Here is a 13,266-nt window from a genome sequence, read left to right as displayed (position 1 = left end):
ACATATATAAATGTGGCTCCGCCACTGTTTGGTATGATAGATAAATGAATATAATCTTGAGATAAATCTTTTGTATCTCGTAATTACTTGTTTGATTACAAAGTTTGAGATTACTTATCAAGATTAATAATTAGTAGTGGGATATGTTATCTCTACCTCTCTTTTTATACTTTACTTTTCACATTATTTACACTTATGAAGCATACTTTGTAAACAAACAACTTAGTCATAGAAATTAGGCAATGCGGAATCTAGAAGTCAATATTAATTATTATTTTTATAGATAAAATTAATAATATTTTTTTTATTTATTTTTATAGATAATACTGAATAATTTGTTTTGAAAGAGTTGGTATATATGATATAGACTATGTGGTCAGAATGTGGTGACTGGGAGATCCTAACAACATCCAGTCCACATGGACTATACCCGCCAACTCCTTAAACACACAACTCCAACACAACAGATTTTCAACAAAATCAATAATGGAGCTGCGTTGCTTGCAGTCACTCAATATACCTCCAACTGGTTTAGCAGAGAAGCCATTTTTGTGTGGACAGCCAATTACATTGATTCACACTAGCACTAAAAGAGGCCCAAATTCCAAGAACCTTAAGCCCCTTCGTTTCAGAGCTCAAATTTCAGGTAATGCAATTTTAATTATGTGGACTGCTACTCTGAAATTTTCACACCCTTTTGGAAATGAAAATGATCGAGAAAAGAAAAGATTAATGGGTTTATACCTGTTATTTAAGTGGAGAAGGATACGGGGACGAACCCATTTTTAGGTTTAATATTGAAATAATTTCGGAGGTTTTCCGTGACTTTGAACCTTGCGATCGTAAAAGGAAAAAAAAAGGGTTTTTTTGGTGGACTGAGGTAATTTTTTTTCAGTTTGAGTGATTGGGTTTGTATAAGGTTTAGCATGTTCTCTAGTGAAGTAGTTGAATGCTTAAAAACATTTGGAGTTAATTCTTTTTCACTCTTTACATGTTCTATTTTGAAGAGTGAGTGGAGGATCATATTTAGTTAGCTGTATTATAACTTTCTGTTTGTCTCTCATGGACCGAGGGTCTTTCGTAAACATTTCTATCTCAACGGGATAATGGTAAGGTCTGCATACATTCTACCCTTCCTAGAGCCCACTTGTGTTGTAGTTGTTGGTAATCTCTCATGGTTATGAAGAGTCCTTCAATGTAAAACCTTCATATTGATGAAGTATTGAGATGTATTATTATGCCTTTTTGGATGATCTTCTATTAGCTTTTTTGGGTTGTCTTATTGTACATTCATAGTAATTGTCGTAGTTTTGCTCCTGTTAGTGTCTTGTCCTTCAATTTTTGTTACTATTTGTTGTAGTACTGTTCTGTTACTATCTATTGTTTTCTGTACTTTCGTTACATTTTTTTCTGGACTGTTTTTCCTTGAGCGGAGGGTCTGTCAAAACAGTCACTGTACCTTTGAGGTAGGACTAATAAGGTCTATCTATGTACACTCTACCCTCCCCACTTTGTGGGACTAGATGTTGTTGTTGTTGCTTCTATTAGCTTTTACAAGCATGATTTGGAAAGCATTTGTAGGATGATCTTCTATGGCTGGGACTGTGGAACCATCTCTACATGGAAACAAATTTATTCATTTCTCTCTTGTGGTCTAAAGGTGCTTGATAAATAAGCAATCTTCTAAGAAGTGTTATAATTATATGGATATATCATATATGAATGTGCAGCAAAAATTAGCTCATTGGAACCTCAAGGAACTGCAAAAGATGTCAAATCAAAAGATGGAAATCTTGTTTTTGTTGCTGGTGCAACCGGTAGGGTTGGTTCTCGGACTGTAAGGTTGTATTTTGTTTTCGATCTTGACTTTAGACTTTAGTATATAAATCCATTAAGCCTGCTACTAAGTATATATTGCTGAAAGACCAGAATGTTTTCAGGGAGCTTCTGAAATTAGGCTTTAAAGTTCGAGCTGGAGTTCGAAGTGCTCAAAGAGCTCAACCTCTTGTCAAAGTAAAAATTCTGACTAGTGGAAACATATTGATTTTACTGGATAACGTGCTTCTAGATCTGCTATGACTCATAAATTGTTCCTTGTTACAGAGTGTTGAGCAGATAAAAATTGAGAATACTACGGATGGAGGAGCAAAAGGTAAGATTGATGCAGAAAGGACTTCTCATGTCTGATTATGGTATTAGCAGTTTAGAGTAAATGTGCTTCTTTGGAACATCACATGTTACATTGGTCTTTAGCCCAGCTATAGAGAAGCTTGAAATTGTGGAATGCGATTTGGAGAAAAGTGATCAGATTAGGCCTGCACTGGGCGATGCATCAATTGTTATATGTTGCATTGGTGCCAGTGAAAAGGAGATCTTTGATGTTACTGGACCATATCGAATTGATTACCTGGCCACTAAGAACCTTATTGATGCAGGTAAAAGGAATTCTGATTTAAATTGTAGAATGTTACTCGATCTTTTTTAGTCATATTGTCCTCTACAATTTGTTCCTTCAGAAGCAATTGGTATTGATTAAAATCAGATGCAGTGCCATTAAATTACTCAAACTCACATAAAATGAGTGATAGAAAGTTGATTGCTTCCTCTGTGCAGCAACCGTTGCAAAAGTTGACCACTTTATCTTGCTCACATCTTTGGGAACAAACAAGGTCGGTTTTCCTGCAGCAATTCTCAAGTAAGTCTAGGAGTATTCTGATTCACATTAGCGTCCTTGGAAGATATATTTGGCTTTAAATGTGAAAATGCTTTCTTTAGTTCATTGACTCTCCATTTTCTTCTGGTATGAAAGTTTGTTTTGGGGAGTCCTCCTTTGGAAAAGGAAAGCAGAAGAGGCACTGCTTGCCAGTGGGCTTCCTTATACTGTGAGTTCTCTTCTGTATTATGCGTTGGAAATACAAAGTGAGGTGATATGTGTCTTAACTGCAATATGGTGCTCATATTTCACTCTGCTATTTCAGATTGTGAGACCTGGAGGAATGGAACGTCCCACTGATTCTTTCAAAGAAACTCACAATATTACTATTTCGGAGGAAGATACTTTATTTGGTGGTCTCGTGTCTAACCTTCAGGTTCCTACAAAGCTTTATTTGCAATTAAAATTTCTTCACCTCTTTAGGTAACTTGATATATTATCTACACTAACAAAATTTGACATGATATGAAAATCCATTCCAGCATGTAATTCAATGGTTAACTGTTCAGAGATAAATAATACTTTCCTTGAGTAGTTTTCATGCTGAAAATCAAACTAGCTACTGTTTTATATTCTGCTCTGTGAAAGGTTCTTTTTTCTTTTTCTAGTTCTGTGTCTCAACTAAAAGTTTGCATTAATTTCTTAAAGTTAAAAGGTTCCTTTGTGACTCAACTTCCATGAGAGCAATAGTCCGACATCACATAATGAATATTCCCACTGGTGCACAGAAATACTTGTTACATACAGGACCCAAAATGTCTAAATGGGCGATGAACAGTTATGAGTTGAAACCACTATGCATTTTGCTATCTCTGATGTCAACCGATAGCATTTTATCTGGGCTGTCAGTGGTGACTTCTCTTATCAGCATCATTTACTCTTCTTGGACATTTTACAAAGTCACATGAGACCTATTGGCATAAAGAAAAATGGTTGAAGTGCTTGCTAAGTCTCATAAATTTTATTTATATCAAGAGCTAGCAATTTACAGTCAGCAGCTAAGCCAACTCTGATTGATCAGGTGGCAGAACTAATGGCGGTTATTGCCAAAAACCGTAGCCTTTCATACTGTAAAGTGGTTGAAGTAGTTGCAGAAACAACAGCGCCGTTGACCCCCATGGAGGACCTTCTTGCAAAAATTCCTCCCCAACGTGTTGAGGTTTCCCCACCCAAGGTAATTTCATTTAGTTCTTCATGGAAAACAGAGATGATATTGCCCAAAATGGCTTTTATACAGAACTAGGATAAATGAGGCATTCATGCAACTGTCTTTAAAACAGAGAACCTTTCAATGCTGTCTATGTAAGGGACTAATATACTCGGATACTCCTAATAAATTCATGCAGAGGACCTTAGAATCACTTCATTTTAAGTCTTATTAACCCAATTGTTTCTAGGAAACTGGTGATTTACAGAAATCTGCAACTCCAAGAAGTATTACGTCTGAGATCCCTGATGCCTCGCTCGAGAAGAAACCTGCTGAAACAAAGTTGAAAGCAGCAGCACCACTCTCTCCATATACTGCGTAAGCTTGATTATTTATTTTCTGTTAGGTGCATGTTTCTTCTTCAAATTAACTTATGCTTCTTTTCTTTTATACTTTTCCGGAAGCTATGAAGAACTAAAGCCACCAATATCTCCTACTCCAACCCCTAGCATAGGCACAGGTTCGACCAAAGAAGGCAAACCAGGCTCACCACCTTCTTCCGAAATTAGCTCTTCAGAAAACTCAATCCCTGACACTGATAGCAATACTCAACAGACGGACAAAAATAAAACAACTTCTTCCTCACTTTATCCATTGTAACCTCATCTGCATCCTCTCCACTTTAATTTTCACTGTTGTTGACTGCATACAAAATGTGAAAGTTAGACATCCCAGAATATTTCAAGTAGAATCATCATGGTCCACAGTATTCTGAAATTTCCGATTCACGGTGACAGAATCTGATATGCACTCAGAAAACACATTAAGTGTATATGAATGTGTTAATCTTTGTTAATGCAAAGAATATGCTTTTTGTATTTTCAGTGTGTGCTTGTCTCATGGAACCTGATATAACGATGTTTATTAAGGAATACATCTAAGCAAAATAAGGGAAATATGAACTCCTGTTTTTCATTTAAAGTATCATATTTGAAACTTTACCTACAGACTTCACTGAAATCTTGCATATAATTACTGTTATTACCACAGCTATGCAGATCTTAAACCGCCTACATCTCCTAGTCCAATTCCTCCCTGTGGTCGTCAACAAGGTACAAGTGGAGCAGAAGATAGCAAACCCACTAAAGAAGCCTCTTCTGTTGTTGATTATGCTTTTGACAAAGCAGAATTGCTGACTACAAGGCCTTCGTCTCCATATGCTGCGTTAAGTCATTCCTGAGTTAGTCCAACTACTTACACGCAAGTATAGTGTCTTTTATTTGCTGACTGATTCAACCTTGGCAGTTATGAAGATTTAAAGCCACCTACATCTCCTAGTCCAAATCCTCCCGGAGGTCGTCAAGAAGGTGCAAGTGGAGCAGAAGATAGCGAGCCCACTAAGGCACACTCTTCTGTTGTTGATTCTACTTTTGACAAAGCAGAATTGCTGACTACAAGGCCTTTGTCTCCATACACCGCGTTAAGTCATTCCTGAGTTGGTCCAATTACTGACACACAAGCATAGTGTATCTTATTTGCTGACTGATTCAATCTTGACAGTTATGAAGATTTAAAGCCGCCTACATCTCCTAGTCCAAATCGTCCCGGAGGTCGTCAAGAAGGTGCAAGTGGAGCAGAAGATAGCAAACCCACTAAGCCAGCCTCTTCTGTTGTTGATTCTACTTTTGACAAAGCAGAATTGCTGACTACAAGGTTTTTGTCTCCATACACTGCGTTAAGTCATTCCTGAGTTAGTCCAACTACTTACACGCAAGCATAGTGTATCTTATTTGCTGACTGATTCAAATCTTGGCAGTTATGAAGATCTAAAACCACCTACATCCCCTAGTACAAATCCTCCCGGAGGTCGTCAAGAAGGTGCAAGTGGAGCAGAAAATAGCAAACCCACTAAGGAAGCCTCTTCTGTTTATTTATTTACTTTTGAGAAAGCAGAATTGCTGACTACAAGGTCTTTGTCTCCATACACTGCGTTAAGTCATTCCTGAGTTAGTCCGACTACTTACATGCAAGTATACTGTATCTTATTTGCTGACTGATTCAATCTTTTTGCAGTTATGAAGATTTAAAACCACCTACATCTCCAAGTCCAAGACCCAGTGGTTCGAAATCCTCAGCAACCGTGGAAGTGACATCACCAGTTACTGGAGGCAATGATGTGGCAATCGATAGTGCTACCAATTCCGCCAAGGAGGATTCGTCAAAAAATTCAGCTTTCTGTCATTCCCCCTACCCTGCGTAAGTAGAGTTAGCTTTTTACTTGACAGATTGCACTGCATCAATTTTGATAGGAACGGGATATCAGCTATATATCCTTCATTTTTTCCTATTTGAGAATAAGTGGAAGTATCTTTTTCAATAACTTGACCATAAATTCAGACTTTGGGTCCAGTTTCTTGACAAGATCTTTGTCCTGGAAAGAATAAAAATCAAGATAAAAATGAGTAAAGTAAGATTCTCGATGTTGAGTCATAACAGTCCCTGTCTCATTTCTTGTCTTGATGTTATTATGTGGTTTGACCAATTTTCGACTTATCTCAAGGCTACACCATAATCAGTTATGTCAACTTCAACCCCCTCGCATATCACCATTACCAAATGCACCAACCCTGTCACAGAAAGACAAGACTCACCTCTAAATGCAGATAGTAGCCAATGTAGTAGTTGATAAGGTTTTATGTTTTAGATATCTTCAGTACGTCCTCCTGAAGATTGAAGGAATGACATAATTCCATGCGATGCTTGTCACTTCTTTAAGCTGTGGTATGAAACTGAACTGTCTTTCCTTGCGTTGGACAGGTATGAGGACTTCAAGCCTCCAAGTTCTCCAACGCCATCTTTAAATAAAATGTGAAGGGCTGAAATCTAGTACTGTTTTGGTTCAAGGAATTAATAACTAGTTGTATCTCGGCAAGCCTATCGTGTAATACATCAACTCAAGCATTACAGTTGGAGCAATTTTTGATGATGTCTTTATTTTGTTTTTTCACTTTTATTTGACTTATTGATGCCAACTCACATACTGTTTATTCTCTTAGCATTCACATGTTATTGTATAAAATGAGACCACATTTTCCTTGTTTATCTGTGAAAAGTAGAGGAATTTCCAATTCTGGACAAAAGTAGTAAGTTAAGGCTAAAAGATGTGGACAATCACTTTTTGGGGCAACAGTTATTTTGATGGAGGTTGGATTTGGGACACAGACAGTGATAATTGGTTGAATATAACTATTAAAAGAATATTTACTGAGCAGCAAAGTTTGTGGAAGAAAATAAATTCTAATTTGATCCCTCTATCATGGTCAAAATGTAATTTTGGTTTTGGTAATATCGGATTTGATAAATTTAACTTCTAATTATGGAGATGTAAATACATATTGGGCCTTTTAGGCAAATCAATTGTGTATTGATTGGTTCATTTATTTTTTTCGGAGGAGTGAATATGTGATTCTCTACAAGACTAGAATCTTGAATTACCATTCTTATAGATTTGTTCAAATTGTCATTTAGCAGATTATTTGTTTACAGATTTGTTCAAATTGTCATTTAGCAGATTATTTGTTTACACTCATCAACTTGAAGAATGAAACTCTAATGGGATTTGGTTATAGCTAGAGGAAGGGGTTGAACCTTCGACCTTGTGGTTCTCTAACCAACTGAGCTACTCCAGCTTCTGTCTCTGGCCTTTTTTATTTCTTTCTCATCGCCAACTAATTTTCTTGACTCGTCCAATAATATATATTGTGATAAATCTTTGGAGATGGTAACCAGAAAATAGCAACTTGCAAGCTGGGAACTGCTATTTACCAATTTCGGATTTTATGTCTATGTTACAGATATTGTCCTAAGAAATCCTAATTCTTCTTCTTCTTTTTTTAACAAAAACTAATTACTCTTGAAAAGATAACAAGCAGCTAAGGAAAATGAAATGTCATACTTAATTACTGGAAACGTTTCCAAACATCAAACAAGAACTTGAAGAAACTGCAAGTGTGCTACTTCCAACTTTCATTAACAAATCAAACTCTTATAATACCAAAAGTGTAAGTATCAATCAAAGCAGCAGCCTACAACACTTGAATAATTTTTCGATTAATCACTGGATTTCCCAACTCCCATTAGGATCTTTCCTTAGCTTAAAGACTATGAACCTTGAGGCGATTTGATATATCATGAACCAAATGAGCAAGCATTACATGGAGTGAACAGTCGGGCGCGCGGTACTGTTAAATATGACCATACTCATGTAGAACTTCATTGTTCTAATAAGAGTTAAAAGACTTTCAAGTTCATGAATCAATCTTATCAAATATCTCATAGTGTATAAAATGGAATAATCGAGTTCCATTGAATATTTATCAATTGATGACACAATATCTAACTGTAGGAAAAAAGTTTCACTAATTAATCATCAAATTGGGGTAGTTCCAGACTCAACTTTCTGGTTGATTAATCAATCAATATCTATGTTTCTTCTTCTTATTCCTTTACTGGCAATATATTCTAGTTCTGATTTGAACCCAAAACTGGCAAGAAAAATATAGGAACAAACAAATCAGTAGCCAAACAAACTACAAATGTTCTTCATATATCAGCAATGATAACCTCATTTAACAAAAAGATAGTAACACTAAAGTAACTAACACAAGAAGAAGCTAAGCGCAACCAGGGATTTGAAGAATGATCAAGTGAAATTCAATTATTTACGCTATAGTTTGATACTACAGTATTACTCATCAAACAAACAGTAGTCAAGATTCAGAGACCTTCATGCTCTTCAATATTCCCCAGCACTGATGATCGCATGTTAGCTGGAGCAAAATCATCATGAACGTCACAGACTCCACTACTTCCAGAGACGTCACAGTGTGCGTGTGACTGTTCCATCTGAGCGAAGCCTTTCTGATCAGCGGTGACATGATGATGCATGTGAGGAAATGAAACCGACACTCCATGAATCACAATCCTAGTGTTATGCAGCAGATCAAAATGCACAACCCTCACGTAATTAATCTTCATAGGAGCTAAAACACCTCCTCCACCGGCAGTAGTTACCACCAATTTATGTTCGCCCTCCATAGTCGGCAACACTGTCCCCGCAGGTAAACTCACCATTTCCCCAGCCATAATCCTCCTATTTGGCACAACATGAAACTTGAAATGCGGGAGATACGCATGTCCTCCACTGGCAAAAATCGACACATCATCTAAAGCAAACACCGTCATCGCCTTAAGCTCCGAAAGCTCAGAGTACTTCACCCTCAGCGCTAGTGCTACAATACTGTAACCGCTGTTCCTCAACCTGATAATGGCATCCTTTAACATGAAGCGCATTACAGAGAAAGGCGATGCAGAGGAAACTGTAGAAACCGAATTAGGAAGAGGAAATGAGTCAAACGACAGAGAACTCATTCTCTCCACATTGCAGGAAAGCGGAGAGAGATGCGATACAAAGCCACGCAATCCATGTACGAGGATCATTCCATTATTGAACAGATCCGGCTGAGCAACTTCAACGCCGTTGATGAAAACCTTCGGATCACGAGAAGTTGCGGAGAAAGTGACGGTGAGGCATCGATTCGGAGCTAGAGTTTCCAGCTTAGTACCAAAAGCTAAAGAGCGAAGAAAGTGAAGCGGATAAAGTCCAGGAACAGAGTGTTCCTGAAGTAGCAACGGGAGAGAGCAAGTAGGACAAGTGATGAGAGAAGAGTCAGCTGTAGCGAAGACGGTGACTGGAGTGCCGGTAGTTGAGAGATTGGCGGAAGAAGCAGCGGCGGAGAGCTGCTGGAAACCGAGTGAAGAGAGAATATTGGGGAAGAGAGAAGGGGAAAATGTGTGGTCGTGAGGAGATATCACCGGCGACGGTGTTGGTGAGTCAGGGAAAATTGCTGTGGCAGCGGAGATCATGAAGAGAGCAATGAGAACCAGAAGGAGATTGTGAGAAATCGCCATTGTTGTTGCTCTCTCGAGAGGGAAAACGGGTTGTGAAAAAGATGAATGGGGTAAGTAGAGGTCTGTGCAGGTCTATATGTAGCTGTAACTTGTCACTCACAAGGCGGGAAACCCAATTCAGTTAGACAAGTCAGTTATGAGATTCCTCCACTGAATTGACATATATGCCCCTACTGATATTTTATCAGTCACAAAAGTTTAAAATGCTAATTTTGACTTGTATATATTATTTTAGTGAATTATCGTCGAATACTAAAATAGGTTGAAAAAATTAATTAGTTTAATAGAGGAAATATTGAAAATTTTGACTAGTTTAATGAATTACTAGAATTTATTAGAATTCTGAAAGTTAGAATAAAACAATATTATTGGTGGAGTGATAAGAAAAGGCATTTTGAGACCTTCCAAATTGGATATCATCGTACATGAAATATGGAAAATGGTCAAAACTACTCTTAAACTATCCAAAATAACTTAAACTTAAACTATATTTCAGCTCAAAAATATTCTTCCCGTCAAACTATTGGGTCACACTTACCCTTCTAGTTAACGGAAGTATCCATGTGTTAAATGCCACGTGGACGCCACATGTGCACGCCAAACAGACCACACCTCCACATAGACGACTACGAAAAAGGGTCAAAACTACTCTTAAACTATTCGAAATAGCTTAAATATACCCTTAAACTATATTTCAGCTCAAAAATGTCATTTCCGTCTAACTATTGGACCACACTTGCCTTTCTGTTTAACAAAAACATCCTTGTGTGTGCTAAAATGTCACATAGACTCCACATGTGCACACCAAACACACCCCACTTCCACATAGACGACTTAAATCCCTAATTTCACTCCCCCCCCCCCCCNCCCCCCCCCCCCCCCTCTAATTTCATCCTTTCCTTATTTGGGTATATCTATATGAATATAGAATATACATTGACTCAATTCAATTCCATTTTATTCCGATACTAATATGTTGTACTTTGAAGATCACAACTTAAACAAAATTCAACTTAATTCTGCTATCTAATCCTTAAATCATCTATTATATTGAATGTTTTTTAACTTTCCGTAAAATCTAAAACTTCCTTAACAATCATTTGGAGCATCTTCTGGATTGGGACCAGAAAAGCTCAAAACTTGAACAAAAATAGGGTAATTGGTAAAAAAAAATTAAATTAAGATATCTATAAAGACTTACTAGTTCTTCGTTGATGTAGTAGCAATCGAAGGTGTCATCCCAGCCGTTCGTCAAGTTTTCCTCATTAGCGAAGTCACCGACGTTGATGTGGCGGAGCTCACTCACCACCGCCATGGAAGCCGCCATAGTCGTCTTTCTTGTGCCTGGAGTTTCGGTGATAAGTGTATTAAGTCTCTTACGGCAGCTGTTATTTTGCATCATGGTCGTGAGTTGAATCAACAAGAAAGCTTCGCTAAGATTTGTTTAAATAAAATTAATTTATTAAGAGAAATTAAAATAATAAATTAATGTTAATTGATTAATTAAATTGAGTGTGTTTATATTACACCTTAGATCATTTCTTTTATTGTATTTGAAATGGTCATCAAATTGCAATTTCTCTACCTCATTCGGTTACGTAAACAAGTTTACGCAAATATTTTTTTCTTTTTTTTGTTCAATATATACTTTTCAGGATGAAATGAGGGGAAAAGAGTGAAATTAAGGCTTTAAGTCATTTATGTGGAAGTGGGGTGTGTTTGGCGTACACATGTGAAGTCCAATGGCATTTTAGCGCACACATAGATGCTTCTGTTAAACAGAAGGGCAACTATGGTTTAATAGTTAGACGGAAAGGGCATTTTTTAGCCAAAATATAGTTTAAGGGTATATTTAAGTTATTTCGAATAGTTTAAGGATAGTTTTGACCTCTTTTCCGTAGCCATCTATGTGGAGGTAAGGTCTGTTTGGAGTACATATGTGGCATCCATGTGGCGTCATGACATTTAACACACACATGGATACTTTTGTTAACTAAAAGGGTAGGTCTGACCCAATAGTTTGACGGGAAGGGTATTTTTGAGCCGGAATATAGTTTAAGGATATATTTAAGTTATTTAGGATAGTTTTAACATTTTTCCGTACATAAAAAAAACTTCTATAGAGAGAGAGTGACCAAACTTCTTGGAGAATGACTAGTCGATTTGACGAGTTGAGTTATAATCAGCATTTTAGTGATCATTTAAGCTTAAGTAGCTTCTGGATGGATTAATAATCCGTTTATTTATTAACTCATGATAATTTAATTCACTCAAATTTAATTTAACCTGCTCATTTGATAGCTCTAAGTATAACAATATGTTTCGTCTTCATTTTAGTGTAGTGCCTGAGATTTGAATTGGGATCTCAAAATAAATATCGACCTCCCTCAACCACTAAGTTAATCTCTAATCTTATGTTTAGGAGGTTCAAAATCTATATACTGTTGAATATAATTTGGAGACGAGCAAGTCAATTTCTCACTTGTTGAATATTTTATTGGTGACAGACATAATCGGTTGCTCACAACTTGAATTTTATTATTGCAAAGTAAGAACCTGCTTCAGTCATACAATTCTTATACACAAATATTTCTTGCACTCACACTCTAGCAACTCTTTTTTATTTCTCACTCACTTGTTGTTTGATATCTTGCTTACTTTCTTTCTTACTTTCCTACTTGGTTTTTTGCACTTAGCTACAAATCAAATGCATCATCTCTATTTATAGGAGGTCATGGAAGAATCTAGAAAGATACATACTATTATCTTCTAGAATATTCCTAGCTATCTTTTTCTAGAACTACTTTTTCTAAAACATTTCTAGATTTTTCTTTCTAGAATACCATTGTAGAGATCTTCCTTCAATTCTCTACAACTCCGGAATATTCTAGATTTTTCTAGACTTATCTTAAATAAATAATTAAGTTGGTGATGAATTCTTAACACTCCCCCTCAACATCAACTTAATTTTTTCTTTGCGTTCATTGTGAGCAATTGTTGAAACTCTGCAAGCATCATGACGACCACTCCTTTTAAGGATCTCATTCCTCGTCAGATTATTTTGATTGCTACTCTTTTAAGCTTCTTCAAAGGTAGTAGCCTCTTTGATGTTAACCACCACTGTTAATGTTGTATGTATATACTTGGTGTTTGGACCCTTCAGTAGTGTAGACATCCTTAGTTGATTATAATGCTTCTCGGTCTTCTTCTTGCAACTCATCTGGTGTTTCATAAGCTCCAATTTTCCATAAGCTCTTCCATTCCTTTTGTGGAGTGTTGCTCCCCAATATACACGCAAGTGTACGTGGTTAAGCAAGTAATATAGATTCTTAAAGAAACGAGTTATCGTTCCCAAGAGACTTATGATCAATTTATATCTAACACTTAATTCTACAAATAAAAGCAAAAGTAACCATTTAAGAGATTGTGATGATTG

The 13,266-nt window shown here is 36.7% G+C and overlaps 2 protein-coding genes across 10 annotated transcripts; one reads left to right on the top strand and one right to left on the bottom strand.

The window, feature by feature from the left end:
• The first annotated feature begins 397 nt into the window (after positions 1 to 397).
• Positions 398 to 6,960, top strand: LOC125864307 (protein TIC 62, chloroplastic). Of its 9 annotated transcripts, none has more exons than XM_049544225.1 (16): positions 398 to 646; positions 1,731 to 1,842; positions 1,941 to 2,013; positions 2,104 to 2,152; positions 2,259 to 2,435; positions 2,614 to 2,695; positions 2,810 to 2,882; positions 2,979 to 3,089; positions 3,735 to 3,887; positions 4,129 to 4,238; positions 4,911 to 5,084; positions 5,166 to 5,339; positions 5,421 to 5,573; positions 5,677 to 5,850; positions 5,934 to 6,116; positions 6,678 to 6,960. In XM_049544225.1, the coding sequence occupies exons 1-16, from the start codon at positions 487 to 489 to the stop codon at positions 6,730 to 6,732; spliced, it is 2,013 nt and encodes a 670-aa protein (XP_049400182.1). In that variant the 5' UTR covers positions 398 to 486; the 3' UTR covers positions 6,733 to 6,960. The 9 variants fall into 9 exon arrangements, with proteins under 9 accessions (XP_049400182.1, XP_049400188.1, XP_049400185.1 ...); XM_049544231.1 differs by having other exon boundaries at positions 4,111 to 4,238; positions 5,166 to 5,227; positions 5,483 to 5,573; positions 5,830 to 5,850; XM_049544228.1 differs by having other exon boundaries at positions 4,111 to 4,238; positions 5,166 to 5,227; positions 5,483 to 5,573.
• A 1,661-nt stretch (positions 6,961 to 8,621) lies between these two features.
• LOC125864029 (fasciclin-like arabinogalactan protein 21) lies at positions 8,622 to 9,830 on the bottom strand. The gene has a single exon (XM_049543977.1). It carries the CDS (start codon positions 9,828 to 9,830, stop codon positions 8,637 to 8,639), a length of 1,194 nt encoding a protein of 397 aa, XP_049399934.1. The 3' UTR covers positions 8,622 to 8,636.
• Between the last annotated feature and the right edge of the window lie 3,436 nt (positions 9,831 to 13,266).

Source organism: Solanum stenotomum, chromosome 5 (genome assembly GCF_019186545.1).
Source record: "Solanum stenotomum isolate F172 chromosome 5, ASM1918654v1, whole genome shotgun sequence".
Taxonomy (NCBI): domain Eukaryota; kingdom Viridiplantae; phylum Streptophyta; class Magnoliopsida; order Solanales; family Solanaceae; genus Solanum; species Solanum stenotomum.
Note: the sequence above shows the minus strand (reverse complement) of the source record. Positions and strands in the feature narration are given on the sequence as shown.

Excerpts from the sequence above, each read along its gene's own strand:
- LOC125864307 (XM_049544224.1), top strand. The coding sequence starts at position 487 with ATGGAGCTGCGTTGCTTGCAGTCACTCAATATACCTCCAACTGGTTTA. Across the intron at positions 2,014-2,103 it reads GAGCTCAACCTCTTGTCAAA|AGTGTTGAGCAGATAAAAAT; the intron begins GTAAAAATTCTG and ends TCCTTGTTACAG. Across the intron at positions 2,696-2,809 it reads TTTCCTGCAGCAATTCTCAA|TTTGTTTTGGGGAGTCCTCC; the intron begins GTAAGTCTAGGA and ends CTGGTATGAAAG.
- LOC125864029 (XM_049543977.1), bottom strand. The coding sequence starts at position 9,830 with ATGGCGATTTCTCACAATCTCCTTCTGGTTCTCATTGCTCTCTTCATG.